This window comes from Nomascus leucogenys, chromosome 25, assembly GCF_006542625.1.
Source record: "Nomascus leucogenys isolate Asia chromosome 25, Asia_NLE_v1, whole genome shotgun sequence".
Lineage (NCBI taxonomy): Eukaryota > Metazoa > Chordata > Mammalia > Primates > Hylobatidae > Nomascus > Nomascus leucogenys.
Genome location: NC_044405.1, coordinates 18,883,069 through 18,902,400, shown reverse-complemented (window position 1 = coordinate 18,902,400; position 19,332 = coordinate 18,883,069). Strand labels below are relative to the sequence as shown.

The 19,332-nt window shown below is 46.4% G+C and overlaps 2 protein-coding genes across 7 annotated transcripts in view; both read left to right on the top strand.

Annotated features, from left to right (window-relative positions):
- GART (phosphoribosylglycinamide formyltransferase, phosphoribosylglycinamide synthetase, phosphoribosylaminoimidazole synthetase) overlaps positions 1 to 668 on the top strand; it is a 40,786-nt gene extending 40,118 nt beyond the window's left edge. For 4 of the 6 annotated variants that reach the window (XM_030806013.1, XM_030806011.1, XM_003263875.4 and 1 more), the window contains 2 exons: positions 75 to 190; positions 285 to 668. In XM_030806013.1, coding sequence (XP_030661873.1) covers positions 75 to 190; positions 285 to 476 — 308 coding nt within the window. In that variant the 3' untranslated portion in view covers positions 477 to 668. The remainder of the gene's footprint in view (positions 1 to 74; positions 191 to 284) is intronic. The other 2 variants (XM_030806015.1, XM_030806014.1) reach the window with 1 other exon arrangement.
- An 11,428-nt stretch (positions 669 to 12,096) lies between these two features.
- On the top strand, positions 12,097 to 16,403 carry DNAJC28 (DnaJ heat shock protein family (Hsp40) member C28). The gene is made up of 2 exons (XM_003263878.4): positions 12,097 to 12,214; positions 15,171 to 16,403. Exon 2 carries the CDS (start codon positions 15,202 to 15,204, stop codon positions 16,366 to 16,368), a length of 1,167 nt encoding a protein of 388 aa, XP_003263926.1. The 5' UTR covers positions 12,097 to 12,214; positions 15,171 to 15,201; the 3' UTR covers positions 16,369 to 16,403.
- Positions 16,404 to 19,332: the final 2,929 nt, after the last annotated feature.

Genomic DNA, 19,332 nt, shown 5'->3' with positions numbered 1-19,332 from the left:
CAGGAAAACGTATTCCTTTAACAGAATACCCAGGATTTTTAAATTCTGACCGCTATGCTTTTTTTAATTTTTAGGAAAAATGCTCAATATCCACCCATCCTTGCTCCCTTCTTTTAAGGGTTCGAATGCCCATGAGCAAGCCCTGGAAACCGGAGTCACAGTTACTGGGTGCACTGTACACTTTGTAGCTGTGAGTATGTCTTTTTCTACCAACAGTATTAGTAGTCAGATGTAAATTACACTGGCTAGAAGGTAATGTTCAAAACCTTTGCTTACTTTTCCAGGAAGATGTAGACGCTGGGCAAATTATTTTGCAAGAAGCTGTTCCCGTGAAGAGGGATGATACTGTCGCAACTCTTTCTGAAAGAGTAAAACTAGCAGAACATAAAATATTTCCTGCAGCCCTTCAGCTGGTGGCCAGTGGAACTGTACAGCTTGGAGAAAATGGCAAGATCTGTTGGGTTAAAGAGGAATGAACCCTTTTAATTCAGAAATGGGACCAGTTTTGAAAGAATTATTTGCTGTTTGCATGGTGGTTTTTTATCATGGACTTGGCCCAAAAGAAAAACTGCTAAAAGATAAAAAAGACCTCGCCTTTACTTCATCTATTTTTTAATAAATAGAGACTCATTAAAAACAAGACTAGTTAGTGCAGCATATCTGAGACATACAGTTTTCTTGGTCTTTTTTATGCTCTTTTTCTAACCGTCACCCCCCCCTTTTTTTTTTTTTTTTTGGTATTGCCTGACAACATGACGAATCACCTCCATTTTTATAAGTTATATGTTTTCAGCTGGGCATGGTGGCTCATGCCTGTAATCCCAGCACTTTGGGAGGCCAAGGCAGGCGGATCATGAGGTCAGGAGATCGAGACTATCCTGGGTAACACAGTGAAATCCCATCTCTACTAAAAATACAAAAAATAGTTAGCTGAGCGTGGTGGCACGCACCTGTAATCCCAGCTACTTGGGTAGCTGAGGCAGGAGAATCACTTGAACTCAGGAGGCGGAGGTTACAGTGAGCCAAGATCATGCCACTGCACTCCAGCCTGGGCAACAGAGTGACACTTGTCTCAAAAAATAATAATAGACCGGGTGTGGTGGCTCACGCCTGTAATCCCAGTACTTTGGGAGGCCAAGGGGGCAGATCACGAGGTCAGGAGATCGAGACCATCCTGGCTAACACGGTGAAACCCCGTCTCTACTAAAAATACAAAAAAAAAGGCTGGGCACAGTGGCTCACGCTTGTAATCCCAGCACTTTGGGAGGCCGAGGTGGACGGATCACGAGGTCAGGAGATCGAGACCACGGTGAAACCCCGTCTCTACTAAAAATACAAAAAATTAGCCGGGCGTGGTGGCGGGCGCCTGTAGTCCCAGCTACTTGGAGAGGCTGAGGCAGGAGAATGGTGTGAACCCGGGAGGCAGAGCTTGCAGTAAGCCAAGATTGCGCCACTGCACTCCAGCCTGGGCGACAGAGCGAGACTCCGTCTCAAAAAAAAAAAAATACAAAAAAAAAATTATCCTGGGTGTGGTGGTGGGCACCTGTGGTCCCAGCTACTCGGGAGGCTGAGGCAGGAGAATGGCATGAACCCAGGAGGCAGAGCTTGCAGTGAGCCAAGATCACGCCACTGCACTCCAGCCCGGGTGACAGAGCGAGACTCCATCTCAATAAATAAATAAATAAAATAATAAGTTATGTGTTTTCTGATCTTTGATCATATGCTTTTGAAGCCATGACTGCTGGATGTATCTGAGTTAAAATGAGGAAAAGAAACATGAGGACAAGCCCAAGTGTATCACCTGGGTTCCATTTATAATCTTGGTTATAGATTCCAGTGTGTAAAAGTTGCCAGCCTCCTCCTGATCGGTGTCAAGTGACTATCTCTTCCCCAAGTCTAACAAGGCAGTATCTCTTCCTTATATTGCATAGCTGATTTGAGACTTTTCTGACCATCGTGATCATAATCTGGTGTGTTAAGATTTCTGGATAACTCCCATTTCTGAAGGATAATATCCTTTATGCTTTGAAGTATCATTAAACGTTCCTCTAATTATTGACAGTTTCTGTAATCCACAGATTTTAGCTTCAGTAAAGTTTAGTTATCCTGTGGTTTATAAAGATCCATACTTCTCTGCAAGTCACTAGAGGATTAGGGGGAGGGCTGGTGGCTTTTAGATTCAAGCATTAAATTTTAGGCACGTTTCTCATCCACTCTGTCTTTCTATTCCCTCATCAATTAAAGTAGGCAAATGTCATTCATATAGTTGTTTTGATGAGACAGAGTCTCGCTCAGTCACCCAGGCTGGGGTGCGGTGGCACGATCTCAGCTCACTGCAACCTCTGCCTCCTGGGTTCAAGTGATTCTCCTGCCTCAGCCTCCTGAGTAGCTGGGATTACAGGCATGCACTGTCACACCCAGCTCATTTTGTATTTTTAGTAGAGACGGGGTTTCACCATGCTGGCCAGGCTGATCTCCAACTCCTGGCCTCATTTGATTTGCCTGCTTTGACCCCCGTGGTGCTGGGATTACAGGTGTGAGCCACCGCGCCCGGCCCTCTTTTGGCTTTTTTAAAACCAAAATTGTCTTTATCTCCCAAAGTGTTTTTCAGCAATTCTAATGCATACATTTGCCTCATTTGCCTCCTCCACTGTTTAAAAGAGACCATCTCTGACAGCCATTCACAAGCCATGTAAATTTTACATTTACCACAGTGTTAGATCATTTTCTTTTATCTGGAGCCAAATGTCAATTAACAGTTAAAAACTGATTCATAAGTGGAGACAATGGAAATGTTCATCAGAAAATGAACTGATAAATATATGGATAAATATATCCATACATTGAATACTATTCAATTATAAAAAGGAATGAAATACTAACACATGCTACAGTGTGGGTGAACCTTGAAGCATTATGCTAAGTGAAAATTCAGGGCCAGGTGCAGTGGCTCAGCCCTGTAATCTCAGCACTTTGTGAGCCCAAGGCAGGTGGATCACGAGGTCTAGAGATCAAGACCATCCTGGCCAACATGGTGAAACCCCGTCTCTAATAAAAATACAAAAATTAGATGGGCGTGGTGGCATGCACCTGTAGTCCCAGCTACTAGGGAGGTTGAGGCAGGAGAATTGCTTGAATCCAGGAGGCGGAGGTTGCAGTGAGCTGAGATCACGCCACTGCACTCCAGCCTGCCAATAGAGCGAGACTCTGTCTCAAAAAAAAAAAAAAGAATTCAGTCATAAATGACCACATGCGGCCAGGCATGGTGGCTCACACCTGTAATCCCAGCACTGGGGGGCCCAGGTAGGAGGATCAGTTGAGCGCAGGAGTTCAAGACCAGCCTGGACAACATAGTGAGACCCCCATCACTACAAATAAAAGAGAAAAATTAGGCATGGTGGCACACACCTGTAGTCCCAGCTACTTGGGAGGCTGAGGTAGGAGGATTCCTTGAGCTCAGGAGGTCGAAGCTTCAGTGAGCTGTGATCGCACGACTGTACTCCAGCCTGAGTGAGACATTTTCTCAACAACAACAACAACAAAAGACTGGCTGGTCTTGGTGGCTCGTGCCTGTAATCCTAGCACTTTGGGAGGCCGAGGGGGGCGGATCACGAGGTCAGGAGATCGAGACCATCCTGGGTAACATGGTGAAACCTTGTCTCTACTAAAAAAGTACAAAAAATTAGCCAGGCGTGGTGGCGGCCGCCTGTAGTCCCAGCTACTTGGGAGGCTGAGGCAGGAGAATGGCGTGAACCTGGGAGGCGGAGCTTGCAGTGAGCCGAGATCACGCCACTGCACTCCAGCCTAGGCGACAGAGCGAGACTCCATCTCAAAAAAAAAAAAAGAAAAAAGAAAAATAATAATAAAATAAGCTGAGCATGGTGGTGTGTGCCTGTAGTCCCAACTACTCAGGAAGCTGAGGCAGGAGAATTGCTTGAACCTAGGGAGTGGAGGTGGCAGTGAGCCAAGATTGTGCCACTGCACTCCAGCCTGGCGACAGAGTGAGACTCTGTCTCAAAAAAAAAGACCACATACTATACAATTCTATTTATATGAAATGTCCAGGCTGGGTGCAGTACCATACATCTGTAATCCCAGCACGTTGGGAAGCCGAGGAGGGAAGATTGAGTCCAGGAGTTCCAGACCTGCTTAGGCAACATAGCAAGAAACCATTTCTACAAAAAATAAAATATAAAAATTAGCCAGGTGTGGCTATGTGCGGTGGCTCAGGCCTGTATTCCAGCACTTTGGGAGGACGAGGCAGGTGGATCACTTGAGGTCAGGAGTTCGAGACCAGCCAGGCCAACATGGTGAAATGCCATCTCTACTAAAAATACAAAAATTAGCCGGGCATGGTGGCCCTTGCCCGTAATCCCAGCTACTCTGGGAGCTGAAGCAGGAGAACCACTTGAACCTGGAAGGCAGAGGTTGCATTGAGCTGGGATCACACCACTGCACTCCAGCCTGGGTGACCGAGTGAGACCTTGTCTCAAAAATAATAAGTAGAAGAAAGAAAGGGCCAGGCACGGTGGCTCACGCCTGTAATCCCAGCACTTTGGGAGGCCGAGGTGGGTGGACCACTTGATGTCAGGAGTTTGAGACCAGCCTGGCCAACATGCTGAAACCCCATATCTACTAAAAATACAAAAATTAGCCAGGCATGGAGCGTGTGCCTGTAGTCCCAGCTCCTCGGGAGGCTGAAGCAGGAGGACTGCTTGAGCCCTGGAGCGGGAGGTTGCAGTGAGCCAAGATTACGCCACTGCACTCCGGCCTGGGCGACAGAGGGGAACTTCGTCTCAAAATAAAAAATTAGCCAGGTATGGTGGCACACAAATGTGGTCCCAGCTACTTGGGAGGCTGAGGTGGGAGGATCACGAGCCTAGGAGGTTGAGTGCAATTGAGCTGAGATCATGCCACTACACTCCAGCCTGGGCAACAAAGTGAGACCCTGTCTCTAAAACTAATAATAATAACTGGGGCCAAGCACGGTGGCTCACGCCTGTAATCTCAGCACTTTGGGAGGTCGAGGTAGGTGGATCACTTGAGGTCAGGAGTTCAAGACCTGCCTGACCAAAATGGTGAAATCCCATCTCTATTAAAAATACAAAAATTAGCTGGGCATGGTGGCAGGTGCCTGTAATCCCAGCTACTTGGGAGAGTGAGGCAGGAGAATCGCTGGAACCCGGGAGGTGGAGGTTGCAGTGAGACGAGATGGCACCACTGCACTTCAGCCTAAGTGGCAGAGCGAGACTCCGTCTCAAAAAAAAAAAAACCTGGCCGGGCGCGGTGGCTCAAGCCTGCAATCCCAGCACTTTGGGAGGCCGAGGTGGGCGGATCACAAGGTCAGGAGATCGAGACCATCCTGGCTAACACGGTGAAACCCCGTCTCTACTAAAAATACAAAAAAAATTAGCCGGGCATCTTGGCGGGCGCCTGTAGTCCCAGCTACTTGGGAGGCTGAGGCAGGAGAATGGCGTGAACCCGGGAGGCGGAGCTTGCAGTGAGCCGAGATCGCGCCACTGCACTCCAGCCTGGGGGACAGAGAAAGACTCCGTCTCAAAAAAAAAAAAAAAAAAAAAAACCTAATAATAATAAATAACATTTAATAAGGAAATGTCCAGAATAGGCAAATCCAGAAGACAGAAAATAGATTAGTTGTTGCCAAAGGTGGATAGAGGTATTTGGGGTGATAACGAAAGGGTACAGGGGTTTTTGTTTGAGTGATGAAAACGTTCTAGAATTTATTGCAGTGATAGTTGCACAACCACAAGAATGTACTGAAAGCCATTGAATTGTACATGTCAAATTCATGATTGCATGGCATATGAATTATATCTCTAAAACTGTTTCTCAAAAGGAGAGACCCAACTTGTCTGTCACTCAAAAAAACAAACCAATTTTTTTTTTTTTCAGATGGAGTTTCACTCTGTTACCCAGGCTGGAGTGGAGTAGCGCGATCTCAGCTCACTGCAACATCTGCCTCCCAGGTTCAAGGGATTCTCCTGCTTCAGCCTCCCAAATAGCTGAGATTATAGGCGTTCACCACCATGCCCAGCTAATTTTTGTATTTTTAGTAGAGACAGGGTTTCACTATGCTGGCCAGGCTGGTCTGGAACTCCCCACCTCAAGCAATCTGCCCACCTCGGCCTCCCAAAGTGTTGGGATTATAGGCATGAGCCACCGCGCCTGGCCTAAAAAAAAAAAAATCATTTTTTTATAAAAAAATTTGATTCATAGTTTTTTTAAATACAACAAGAGTACATTGAACATACTACACATTCAGAACATGAAGTCTTTTAAATGACTATAGGTAGAACTTCCAACTTCCAGGCTTTGTAACAGAAAGCATATTAAAGACTCAGTAGCAAGCCTCATCCTCAAATCCCCCATCTGTTAACCTGATAATCCTCATGTGTAAACTTATTTAAGAAGCTAACTCCTGAGCCCACCTGTGTTCTGAGCATTGCAATAAAGATGTGAAGATTTTAATATTACAAGTTGATTTTGCTTTATGAAATGAAAGTTTCACGAATTGAAATATCTGTGGACACTGAAACCTCAACAACAATTTTTTTTTTTTTGAGACAGAGTCTCACTCTGTCACCAAGGCTGGAGTGTAGTGGCACGATCTCGGCTCACTGCAAACTCTGCCTCCCGGGTTCAAGCAATTCTCTGCCTCAGCCTCCCGAGAGCTGGGATTACAGGAACCCGCTACCACGCCCAGCTAATTTTTGTATTTTTAGTAGAGATGGGGTTTCACCATCTTGGCCAGGCTGGTCTCTAACTCCTGACCTCATGATCCACCCACCTTGGCCTCCCAAATTGCTGGGATTACAGGCATAAGCCACCACACCCGTCCTTTTTTTGTTGTTATTGAGACAGAGTCTAACTCTGTCACCCAGACTGGAGTGCAGTGGCGAGATCTCAGCTCACTGCAACCTATGCCGGAAGGTGTTAACGGTCTGGGGTATATGCAGGTAGCTGGGATTACAGGCACGCGCCACCACGGCCAGCTAATTTTTGCATTTTTAGTAGAGATGGGGTTTCTCCATGTTGGTCAGGCCGGTCTCGAACTCCCGACCTCAGATGATCCGCCTGCCTTGGCCTCCCAAAGTTCCAGGATTACAAACAGCCACCGTGCCCGGCCTCCCAGCTAATTTTTATATTTTCAGTAGAGACAGGGTTTCACCATGTTGGCCGCTGGTCTCGAACTCCTGACTTCAGGTGATCCACCCACTTCAGCCTCCCAAAGTGCTGGGATTACAGGAGTGAGCCACTGCATCTGGCCCCAAACAGCATTTTAAATTTTCGACATCATCAAACTCCAGAAAGTCACAGGAAAAAAAATTGTTGTTATAACAGTATCACTCAACTCCTTGAATGCTTCAGTTATATGCACCAGGAAAATCTACCACTGAAAATCATTTTAAATGAAATATTCAGCTGAGGAGTCTATTAGAGCCTCCTTCACTTTCGTTGAAAACCAAGTATTGGAAACCAAGCAATTTTTTTTTTTTTTGAGAGGCAGTCTCACTCTGTTGCCCAGGCTCTAGTGCAGTGGCGTGATCTTGGCTCACTGCAACCTCCGCCTCCTGGGTTCAAGTGATTCTCCTGCCTCAGTCTGCCGAGTAGCTGAGATTACAGGCGCCCACCACCACTCCTGGCTAATTTTTGTATTTTTTAATAAAGACGAGGGTTTCATCATTTTGGTCAGCCTGGTCTCGAACTCCTGATCTCAAATGATCCACTCTTCTTGGCCTCCCAAAGTGCTGAATTTACAGGTGTGAGCCACCACGCCCAGCCTTTTTTTTTTTTTTTTTTTTTTTTTGACAGGGTCTTGTTCTGTCACCCATGCTGAAGTGCACTGGCATGATCACGGCACACTGCAGGCTTGACCTCCTGGGCTCAAGTGATCCTCCCACCTCAGCCTCCTGATTAGCTGGGACTACAGGCTGGTGCCACCAAACCTGGCTAATTTTTTTTTTTTTTTTTTTTTTGAGATGGAGTCTTGCTCTGTCGCCCAGGCTGGAGTGCAGTGGCGCAATCTCGGCTCACTGCAAGCTCCGCCTCCCGGGTTCACGCCATTCTCCTGCCTCAGCCTCTCCGAGTAGCTGGGACTACAGGCACCCACCACCATGCCTGGCTAATTTTTTTGTATTTTTAGTAGAGACGGGGTTTCACCCTGGTCTCGATCTCCTGACCTCGTGATCCACCCGCCTCGGCCTCCCAAAGTGCTGGGATTACAAGCGTGAGCCACCGCGCCCGGCTTCTTTCCTTCTTTCTTGAGACAGGGTCTCACCTATCACCCATGCGGGAATACAGTGGCATGATCATAGCTCACTGAAGCCTCGAACTCCTGGGCTCAAGCGATCCTCCTACCTCCTGAGTAGCTGAGACCACAGGTATGTGCCACGGCACTGGTCTATAGCATGGAATCTTTCATAATTTATTTTTCTCTCTGTAATTTGACTTTATTCTTCCTCGCTATTATAAATAGTGGTTCAAATGAAAATCTTGGGACATTCCCCCATCTACCCGAAGATTTTCAGAGGTAATCAAGGTTCCAAAGTTTGTGTGGGCTAGGTGCAGTGGCTCACACCTGTAATCCCACCACTTTGGGAGCTCGAGGTAGGTGGATCATTTGAGGTCAGGAGTTCGAGACCAGCCTGACCAACAAGGCAGAACCCTGTCTCTACTAAAAATACAAAATTAGCCGGGTGTGGTGGTGTGCACCTGTAATCCCAGTTACTCGGGAGGCTGGGGCAGGAGAATTGCTTGAATCCGGGAGGTGGAGGTTGCAGTGAGCTGAGATCATGCCACTGCATTCCAACCTGGGCGACAGAGCAAGACTCCGTCTCAAAAAAAAAAAAGTTTGTGTGAATCATTCTTAGGCTGAACATAACTTTTAAAACATTTTTAAATTTAATTAATTAATGTATTGTTTGGTTGCAACCTCTGAGGATGACTATGGCCTTTATTTTTTTTATTTTTTATTTTATTTTATTTTTTTTTTTGAGACAGAGTCTTGCACTGTCGCCCAGGCTGGATTGCAGTGGCGTGATCTCGGCTCACTGCAAGCTCCGCTCCTGGGTTCACACCATTCTTCTGCCTCAGCCTCTGGAGTAGCTGGGACTACAGGCGCCCGCTACCATGCCTGGCTAATTTTTTGTACTTTTAGTAGAGACAGGGTTTCACTGTGTTAGCCAGGATGGTCTCGATCTCCTGACCTCGTGATCTGCCCGCCTCGGCCTCCCAAAGTGCTGGGATTACAGGCGTGAGCCACTGTGCCCGGCCAGAGTATGGCCTTTTATATGGACACTTTATTGAGAACATTCTGTCATTTCTATCTTGTTTTATGTATTTTTATAATTTTAATGGATTGAAGGGAAAAATTCTTATTTTTTTTACTAATGAAATTTTCCCCTGTACCTAGAGAAGGGACTTGCTATGTGGGCTGAATACACTGATAAACCACTGGTATTGGGAAGGAGGATGGACACTCCCTGCCCCTTCCCCAGCCTTCACTGGGCACTCAGTTGAAGATTTCAAAAGGTCCTTGAGCAGCTGGGGAGGCAAGGCTAACTTCAACATTTCTGTTTTCTGCATGAAGTGTTGACACTTGGAGTGTATTTTAATTTTACTTTTTTTTTTAAATAAATAGAGATGGGGTCTCCCTATGTAGCCCAGGTTGGTTCACATCCCTGGGCTCAAGTGATCCTCCCATCTTGGCCTCCCAGAGTGCTGGGATTACAGGCATGAGCCACTGTGCCAGGCCTTGGAGTGCATTTAGAAGCAAGGCTGGGAGAAGGATGAGATTGAGAGATGTAAGGCACCTTACTGGTCCTGGATGCAGAAGAGGGGGATGGCTACTGGCAACTTTTAGGAAGTTTTGCTCAGTGGCTCTTTTTTTTTTTTTTTTTTTTGAGACAGTGTCTCGCACTGTCACGTGGGCTGGGGTGCAATGGCGCAATCTCGGCTCACTGCAACCTCCACCTCCAGGGTTCAAGTGATTCTCCTGCCTCAGCCTCCCGAGTAGCTGGGATTACAGGCATGCGCCACCATGCCCAGCTAATTTTTTGTATTTTTAGAGAGACGGGGTTTCTCCATGTTGGTCAGGCTGGTCTCAAACTCCCGACCTCAGGTGATCCGCCTGCGTCAGCCTCCCAAAGTGCTGAGATTACAGGCGTGAGCCACTGCACCTGGCCTTATTTTTCTTTTTAAAAATTTTTTTAGTGGCCAGGTCTTACTCTGTTGCTTAGTTTGGACAGCATTGGTACGATCATAGCTCACTGCGGCCTCCACCTCCTGGGCTCAAGTGATCCTCCCACCTCAGCCTCCTGTATAGCTGGGATTACAGGTGGGCACCATCACACCTGGCTAATTTTCTTAAAAGGTTTGTACAGATGGAGTCTCACTATGTTGCCCACACTGGGATTACAAGCATGAGCCACTGCACCTGGCCTGTTTTTCTTTTATGCTGTTTAAGATGCTGCCTAGAAGAGTTAACTTTAACAGAAATCCTATTTTCTTTTTTTTTTTTTTTTTTTTGAGACGGAGTCTTGCTCTGTCGCCCAGGCTGGAGTGCAGTGGCACGATCTAGGCTCACTGCAAGCTCCGCCTCCCAGGTTCACGCCATTCTCCTGCCTCAGCCTCCTGAGTAGCTGGGACTACAGGTGCCTGCCACCACGCCTGGCTAATTTTTTGTATTTTTAGTAGAGATGGGGTTTCACGTGTTAGCCAGGATGGTCTCGATCTCCTGACCTCGTGATCCACCCGCCTCGGCCTCCCAAAGTGCTGGGATTACAGGCGTGAGCCACGGTGCCCATCCAGAAATCCTATTTTCTTTCACATGAGTTATTTTGTTGATTGTTTGCTTATAACTAAAGCCCTCGGAATCAGAGTTTATACTGTATCTTTTTCTGTGCTCCTGCATAGATGGCAATAAATGATTATAATGTTTATGATGTTGAAGCTGAGAAGGCTAATACCTATTTCTGTTTCCTTTTAGGAGACACAGTCATAACAAAAAATATTGCTTAATGTGCGAGGCATAGTGCCAAGTGGTTTACATACATTGTGTAATTCTCCCCCTAAAAAAGTCAATGAACTTGATACAATTATTATTTCATTATATGTAAAATAGGGAAAATAATAGCATTTATCTCAGAGGGCTGTTGTGAAGATTAAATGAATGACTGTAATCCCAGCACTTTGAAAGGCCAAGGCAGGCAGATCACCTTAGCTCGAGTTCGAGACCAGCCTGGCCAACATGGCCAAACCTGGTCTCCGCTAAAAATACAAAAAAATTAGCCAGACATGGTGGTGCACGCCTGTAATTCCAGCTACTCGGGAGGCTGAGGCAGGAGAATCGCTTAAACCCGGGAGGTGGAGGTCGCAGTGAGCAGAGATCGCGCCACCACACTCCAGCCTGGGTGAGAGAGCGAGACTCTGTCTCAAAAAAAAAAAAAAAAAAAAAGTAAATATACATAAAGCACTTAGCACAATGGCATACTATTTACTATAGTTTACTATTTATTGCAACTCTCATTTTGCAGGTATCTTGCCTAAGGTGCAAGCAGAAGAAACAGGATTTTCAACCCAGATCTGAAAACTCCCAAGCCTCTGCCTTTTTCTTTCTTTTTATCCTTTTTCCTTTTTCCTTTTTAAAAAACTTGCTTCCTGTACAGAGAGGGAAAATGCTCAGTCTCCACGTCAGTGGTTGAACTCGAAGCCAGAAGATCCCTATTTTGATTTTGTCCTCTGGCCTGTCGCCAGCCCCTCAACAGTACTTGAATTAATAAAAGGGCAGGTTTTACGCCTCATGTATCTGCGCAAGTGGCTCCTTCTGTGACCCCGAAGAAAACCGTTCAGGTCCCGTTCCAGGGAAACAGCCTTGCCTTCCCTCGCCCCCAAAAAGTTACCCTTGCCCGCCGAGCCACAGCTCCCCACGCCGCCAACTCGGTCTTTGCATCATTTTCGACGCCCGCTAAGTCCCTCCCGAGAGGCGCAGGCGCACATCGCCCCTTCTAGCGAACTACATCTCCCACAATCCCAATCGGCCGGACCACCTCCGCTCGGGGCGGGGACGGAGGCGGAGCTGGTGGTCCCCTGCCGGGACGAAGCCTCCCGAGGTGCCCTGCCTGGGTCCTCCGGGGTAAAGTTCGTTTGACGAAAGATTGTCCGTTTCCCTGGTAAGGTCACCTGTCCCAATCAGGTACGATTCTGCCTTCCGTACCCCCTGAGCCCCTCAGTGTAAAGTGGCAGATGGTCTAGCCTGGCGGAGGCACCAGCTGGAGGCCGCGGCACAGACAGCCGGGGTGAGCGGCGGACCGCGCACGCATGCGCTAGAGGTGCGGCATGGGGGCGGGAGCCGCGGAACCCCTACCCCAGGTCTGCGCAGGTGAGGAGCGGGCGGGGCAGGACCGACCTCCCTTGCCATGATAACCACCTTCGCAGCCGGCTCCCAGACCATTGGCCCCGATTGCGTAGAAAATAGGGGGTCTCAGGAGCTCCGTTTTAGCGTTTATATATCCCAATTCCAATTAAGCCACTTCCCGTATTTTTTGTCCATTGTCAGTGTGCAAGTCTTCCTCCTCTTCGAGACCGTGTTACTGCAATAGCAGCAAACGTGTTGGGAGGCCTCACAGTTCATCGTGGTTTTTCTTTTTTTTTTTTTCTTTTTTTTTTTGAGACGGAGTCTCGCTCTGTCGCCCAGGCTGGAGTGCAGTGGCGCGATCTCGGCTCACTGCAAGCTCTGCCTCCCGGGTTCACGCCATTCTCCTGCCTCAGCCTCCTGAGTAACTGGGACTACAGGCGCCCGCCACCACGCCTGGCTAATTTTTTGTATTTTTAGTAGAGATGGGGTTTCACCGTGTTAGCCAGGTTGGTCTCGATCTCCTCACCTCGTGTTCCGCCCATCTCGGCCTCCCAAAGTGCTGGGACTACAGGCATGAGCCACCGCGCCCGGCCTCTCGTGCAGTTTATAATTGGCCAGAGGTATAGACAGTTAAGCAAGCCTCCTTTTTTACTGTGCCCACCCCAACCATTTTGCTTACACCTTGTTATGGGACTTGGTTAAATTGCTTAACCTTCCGGACCTACGTTTTCTCATTAATTGAGAAGATTGGATTAGATAATCTCTAAGAACTTTCCACTTGTAAAATATACGGTTAGTTAGTGAGGGGTAGAATCCAGATTCTATCTATCTATATTTTTTTGAGACAGAGTCTCGCTCTGTTGCTCAGGCTGGAGTGCAGTGGCACGATCTCGGCTTACTGCAACCTCCACCTCCCGAGTTCAAGCGATTCTTTTGCCTCAGCCTCCCGAGTAGATGGGACTGCAAGCACCCAGTTAATTTTTGTATTTTTAGTAGAGACAGGGTTTTGCAATGTTAGCCAGGTTGATCTCGAACTCCTGACCTCAGGTGATCCACCCACCTCGGCCTCCTAAAGTACTGGGATTACAGGCGTGTGCTACCGTGCCTGGCCCCACAATATGTTAACACTAAACTTCATCAGCTTCCATTTTTCTGCCCACATCAGTGAAATATAAGAATGCAGCTGGTGGAGCCGGGCGCGGTGGCTCACGCCTGTAATCCCAGCACTTTGAGAGGTCGAGGCGGGCAGATCATGGGGTCAGGAGATTGAGCCCATGAAACGCCGTCTCTACTGAAAATACAAAAAATTAGCCGGGTATGGTGGCGGGCGCCTGTAGTCCCAGCTACTTGGGAGGCTGAGGCAGGAGAATGGCGTGAACCCGGGAGGCGGAGCTTGCAGTGAGCCGAGATCGTGCCACTGCACTCTAGCCTGGGCGACAAAGCGAGACTCCATCTCAAAAAAAAAAAAAAAAAAAAAAAAATGCAGCTGGTGCCTGAAGCGGTGGCTCACCCCTGTAATCCCAGCACTTTGGGAGGCCGAGGTGGGAGGATCACGAGGTCAGGAGTTCAAGACCAGCCTAACCAACATGGTGAAACCCCGTCTCTACTAAAAATACAAAAATTAGCCAGGCATGGTGGCATGCGCCTGTAATCCCAGCTATTCAGGAGGCTGAGGCAGGAGAATCGCTTGAACCCGGGAGGTGGAGGTTGCAGTGAGCTGAGATCACACCACTGCACTCTAGCCTGGGCAACAGAGTGAGAGTCCATCTCAAAAAAAAAAAACAAACAAAAAAAAGAATGCAGCCAGGCCGGGTGCGGTGGCTCACGCCTGTGCTGCCAGCGTTTTGGGAGCCTGAGGCAGGCAGATCACCTTAGGTTAGGAATTCGAGGCCAGCCTGGCCATCATGGTGAAACCCCGTCTCTACTAAAAATACAAAAATTAGCCAGGGGTGGTGTCGTGCACCTGTAATCCCAGCTACTTGGGAGGCTGAGGCAGGAGAATCACTTGAACCCGGGAGGCAGAGGTTGCAGTGAGCCGAGATCATGCCATTGCACTCCAGCCTGGGTGAGACTCTGTCTCAAAAAAAAAAAAAAAAGAAAAAAAAGAAAAGAAAAGAAAAAGGAATGTGGCTGGGCACAGTGGCTCACCCCTATAATCCCAGCACTTTGGGAGGCAGAAACTGGCAGATCGTTTGAGCTCAGGAGTTGGAGACCAGGGTGGGCAACATGACGAAATCCCATCCCTACAAAAATACAGAAATTAGCCAGGTGTGGTGGTGCATGCCTGTAGTCCCAGCAACATGGGAGGCAGAGGTGGGAGGATCACTTCAGCCCAGGAGGTTGATGCTGCAGCGAGCCATGATTGTGCCACTGCACTCCAGCATGGGCAACAGAGCAAGACTGTCTCAAAAAAAAAAAAGGGGCTGGGCGCGGTGGCTCATGCCTGTAATCCCAGCACTTTGGGAGGCCGAGGCGGGCAGATAACCATGTCAGGATATCCAGACCAGCCTGGCCAATATGGTGAAACCCCTTCTCTACTAAAAATACAAAAAAATTAGCTGGGCATGGCTCTGGAGGCGGAGGCACCACTGCACTCCAGCCTGGGCGACAGAGCGAGACTCTGTCTCAAAAGAAAAAAAAAAAGGAAAAAAAATGTTGACAGCAGCATTCAAAAGAACTGCCCCTTGTTGTACTTGTAAATTCATGCTGTATCTTTTACCTTATTAATTACCTAAAATAAGAAATTAACTGATAATACAACTTTGTTCAACCTATATTTGTTGTCGTTTTATAGGTCATTGCTAGGAAGAACTCTGGGTACAATAATGAATACAATGTACGTGATGATGGCTCAGATCTTAAGATCTCACCTGATAAAGGCTACAGTGATTCCTAATCGAGTGAAAATGCTTCCATATTTTGGTATCATTAGAAATAGAATGATGTCAACCCATAAATCCAAAAAGAAGATCAGAGAATATTATAGGCTGCTGAACGTGGAGGAAGGATGCTCTGCAGATGAAGTCAGGGAATCTTTTCATAAGCTTGCCAAGCAATATCATCCTGACGGTGGCTCTAATACTGCTGATTCTGCAACATTTATAAGGATTGAAAAAGCTTATAGAAAGGTGCTCTCCCATGTGATAGAACAAACAAATGCCAGTCAGAGTAAAGGTGAAGAAGAAGAAGATGTAGAAAAATTCAAATATAAAACACCCCAGCACCGGCATTATTTAAGTTTTGAAGGTATTGGTTTTGGGACTCCAACTCAACGAGAGAAGCAATATAGGCAATTTAGGGCAGACCGTGCTACTGAACAAGTGATAGAATATCAAAAGCAGAAACTACAAAGCCAGTATTTTCCTAATAGTGTAATTGTTAAAAATATAAGACAGAGCAAACAGCAAAAGATAACTCAAGCTATAGAACGTTTAGTGGAGGACCTCATTCAAGAATCCATGGCAAAAGGAGACTTTGACAATCTCAGTGGGAAAGGAAAACCTCTGAAAAAGTTTTCTGACTGTTCCTACCTTGATCCCATGACTCACAACCTGAACCGAATACTGATCGATAATGGATACCAACCAGAATGGATCCTTATGCAAAAGGAAATAAGTGATACTATTGAGCAACTCAGAGAGGCAATTTTAGTGTCTAGGAAAAAACTTGGGAATCCAATGACACCAACTGAACAGAAACAGTGGGACCATGTTTGTGAGCAGTTTCAAGAAAACATTAGAAAATTAAACAAGCGAATTAATGATTTTAATTTAATTGTTCCCATCCTGACCAGGCAAAAAGTCCATTTTGATGCTCAGAAAGAAATTGTCAGAGCCCAGAAAATATACGAGACCCTTATAAAAACAAAAGAAGTCACAGATAGAAACCCAAATAACCTTGATCAAGGAGAAGGAGAGAAAATACCTGAAATCAAGAAAGGTTTTTTAAACTGGATAAATCTGTGGAAATTTATTAAAATACGATCATTTTGATGTTTACTATCATAAATTATTCTTAGTTCCACTGATACTTAACATGGAAAATGAGATTTGTTGCTATAATACAAGAATTTAAGAACTGTGTCATTGTACTTATCACAAAACTAATCACATAGCCAATGATGTGTAAGTCAGAAACCTATCAGGTTGGTTCTGAGGATATAGTAAGAAAAGAAAATAACTGAAACTCCTTTTTTTTTTTTTTTGAGACGGCGTCTCGCTCTGTTGCCCAGGCTGGAGTGCAATGGCACAATCTAGGCTCACTGCAACCTCTGCTTCCCAGGTTCAAGTGATTCTCCTGCCTCGGACTCCCGAATAGCTGGGATTACAGGGACACACCACCACACCCGGCTATTTTTGTATTTCTTTTTCCTTTTTTTTTTTTTTTTTGAGACAGAGTCTCACTCTGTTGCCCAGGCTGGAGTGCAGTGGCGCAATCTCGGCTCACTGCAAGCTCTGCCTCCTGGGTTCATGCCATTCTCCTGCCTCAGCCTCCCGAGTAGCTGGGACTACAGGCGCCAGCCACCATGCCTGGCTAATTTTTTGTATTTTTAGTAGAGACGGGATTTCACTGTGTTAGCAGGATGGTCTTGATCTCCTGACCTCGTGATCCGCCCGCCTTGGCCTCCCAAAGTGCTGGGATTACAGGTGTGAGCCACCGCGCCTGGCCTATTTTTGTGTTTTTTGTAGAGATGGGGTTTCACCATGTTGGCCAGGATGGTCTCAAACCCCTGACCTCATGATCCACCTGCCCGCCTCCCAGTGCTGGATACAGGCTTGAGCCACCCCAGCCTAATTTTTATTTTTATGAGATGGGTTTCACCATGTTGGCCAGGATGGTCTCAAACCCCTGACCTCATGATCCACCTGCCTCGGCCTCCCGAAATGCTGTGATTACAGGCTTGAGCCACCACACCCGGCCTAATTTTTAAATTTTTAATAGAGACGGGGTTTCACCATGTTGGCCAGGGTGGTCTCGATCTCTTCACCTCATGATCCGCCCCCGCTCGGCCTCCCAAAGTGTTGGGATTACAGGCATGAGCCACCGTGCCCGGCCAGAAATAACTGAAACTTCTAAAGAAAATAATTTAGTTCATTCCTGTGTTAAAATATTGGTCATCCAGTGAAATGAGCTAGGATCAGTTTTCTGACTTAGGAATCATACATGAATTCCAAAAGTTTTAGTGCAGTTTTGAGCTGTAATAACTAACTTAAAAGCAGTGACTGTTGCCATTTTCAAATATAGATACTTAAACAACAATAGGGAAACCAAAAAATATGTTATCAAAAGTCACAAAACTGAAGTGTAATGAAGTTTAACCAATTAAACCTCCAGATGACTTTTTTTTTAAACGAGCTTGCTGGATTTATACTCCTGAACTTATTAAGGCTCAAAACCGTTCCAAGACTTTTGGGACACCCTCCATATGGGTGGAAATATTAAGATCAGGAAATTAGCCTACTGGAATTACTGTACTTTTCTTTTTATGAGGGCCTTCTCTGTGGGTACTGAATGAAAAACACACCAAACATGCAGATTCTACTTTTTCCTGTCTAACTTGATGGTCTATTGGCTGCAGAAATCAGTGAAGCTAGTTGATTTAGCAATTCTAGAAATAAACTCCAGTGTCTACTTTTTTTTTTTTTTTGAGATGGAATTTCACTCTTGTTGCCCAGGCTGGAGTGCAATGGTGCAATCTTGGCTCACTGCAACCTCCGCCTCCTGGGTTCAAGGGATTCTCCTACCTCAGCCTCCCAAGTAGCTGGGATTAGAGGTGCCCACCACCACGCCCAGCTAATTTTTATATATTTTTTTAGTAGAGATGGGGTTTCTTCATTTTGGCCAGGCTGGTCTCGAACTCCTGACCTCAGGTGATCCACCTGCCTTAGCCTCCCAAAGTGCTGGGATTACAGGCGTGAGCCACCATGCCCGGTCCAGTGTCCACTTTTTTTTTTGAAATGGAGTTTTGCTCTTGTTGCCCAGGCTGGAGTGCAGTGTTTCCTTCTTTAATTCAGAGTGCTGTGTTACAGAAGTGGTTCAGAAGTGAGGGACTCTACCTGCATTTTGGAAGAATGTATTATTTTGTAAAATGTGTGATAGTTAAACAAAACTACACCTTCAAAAAGAAATTTGGATTAGCCGGGCGTGGGGGCGCTGTAGTCCAGCTATCGGAGGTGAGGCAGGAGAATGGGTGAAGGGAGGCGGAGTGCAGTGAGCGAGATTGTGCACTGCATCCAGCTGGGCGACAGAGCGAGACTCCGTCTCAAAAAAAAAAAAAAAAAAAAAAAAAAAAAAAAAAAAGAAATTTTGGGCCTTTAGCTTAGATGCTGTAGCATTAATTGGCATAATATGTGATTATAATTTATTGAATGAGTTGTCATTTGGCTTCTGCAATGATAGTATCACTGTAAATAAAATTGTGAACAGTATGGAATGTTGCTTAATAAGAGCTATAGTTCCAAAAACATTTTAGAAGGCAGTAATTTTGTGACTCTTGTTAAAAGTGGGAATTAGAGACCTGGCACTGTGGCTCACGCCTGTAATCCCAGCACTTTGGGAGGCCGAGGTGGGCGGATCACGAGGTCAGGAGATCGAGACCATCCTGGCTAATATGGTGGAACCTCGTCTCTACTAAAAATACAAAAAAAATTAGCTGGGCATGGCGATGTGCACCTGTAGTCCCAGCTGCTGGGGAGGCTGAGGCAGCAGAATGGCGTGAACCTGGGAGGTGGAGCTTGCAGTGAGCTGAGATCGCACCACTGTACCCCAGCCTGGGTGACAGAGCAAGACTCTGTCTCAAAAAAAAAAAAAAAAAAAAAAGTGGGAATTAGATGTAAGAGGCTTAACTGCATTACAGCAACATAGATGAACAAAACCATTTTCCATATTGGTCAATGAGAAGGTAAGGTTACCAAAAAATGTCAGTAAATTTTTAATTTCAGCACAGTGCACTTTAT

Coding starts and splice junctions, on each gene's coding strand:
- DNAJC28 (XM_003263878.4), top strand. CDS start 15,202: ATGAATACAATGTACGTGATGATGGCTCAGATCTTAAGATCTCACCTG.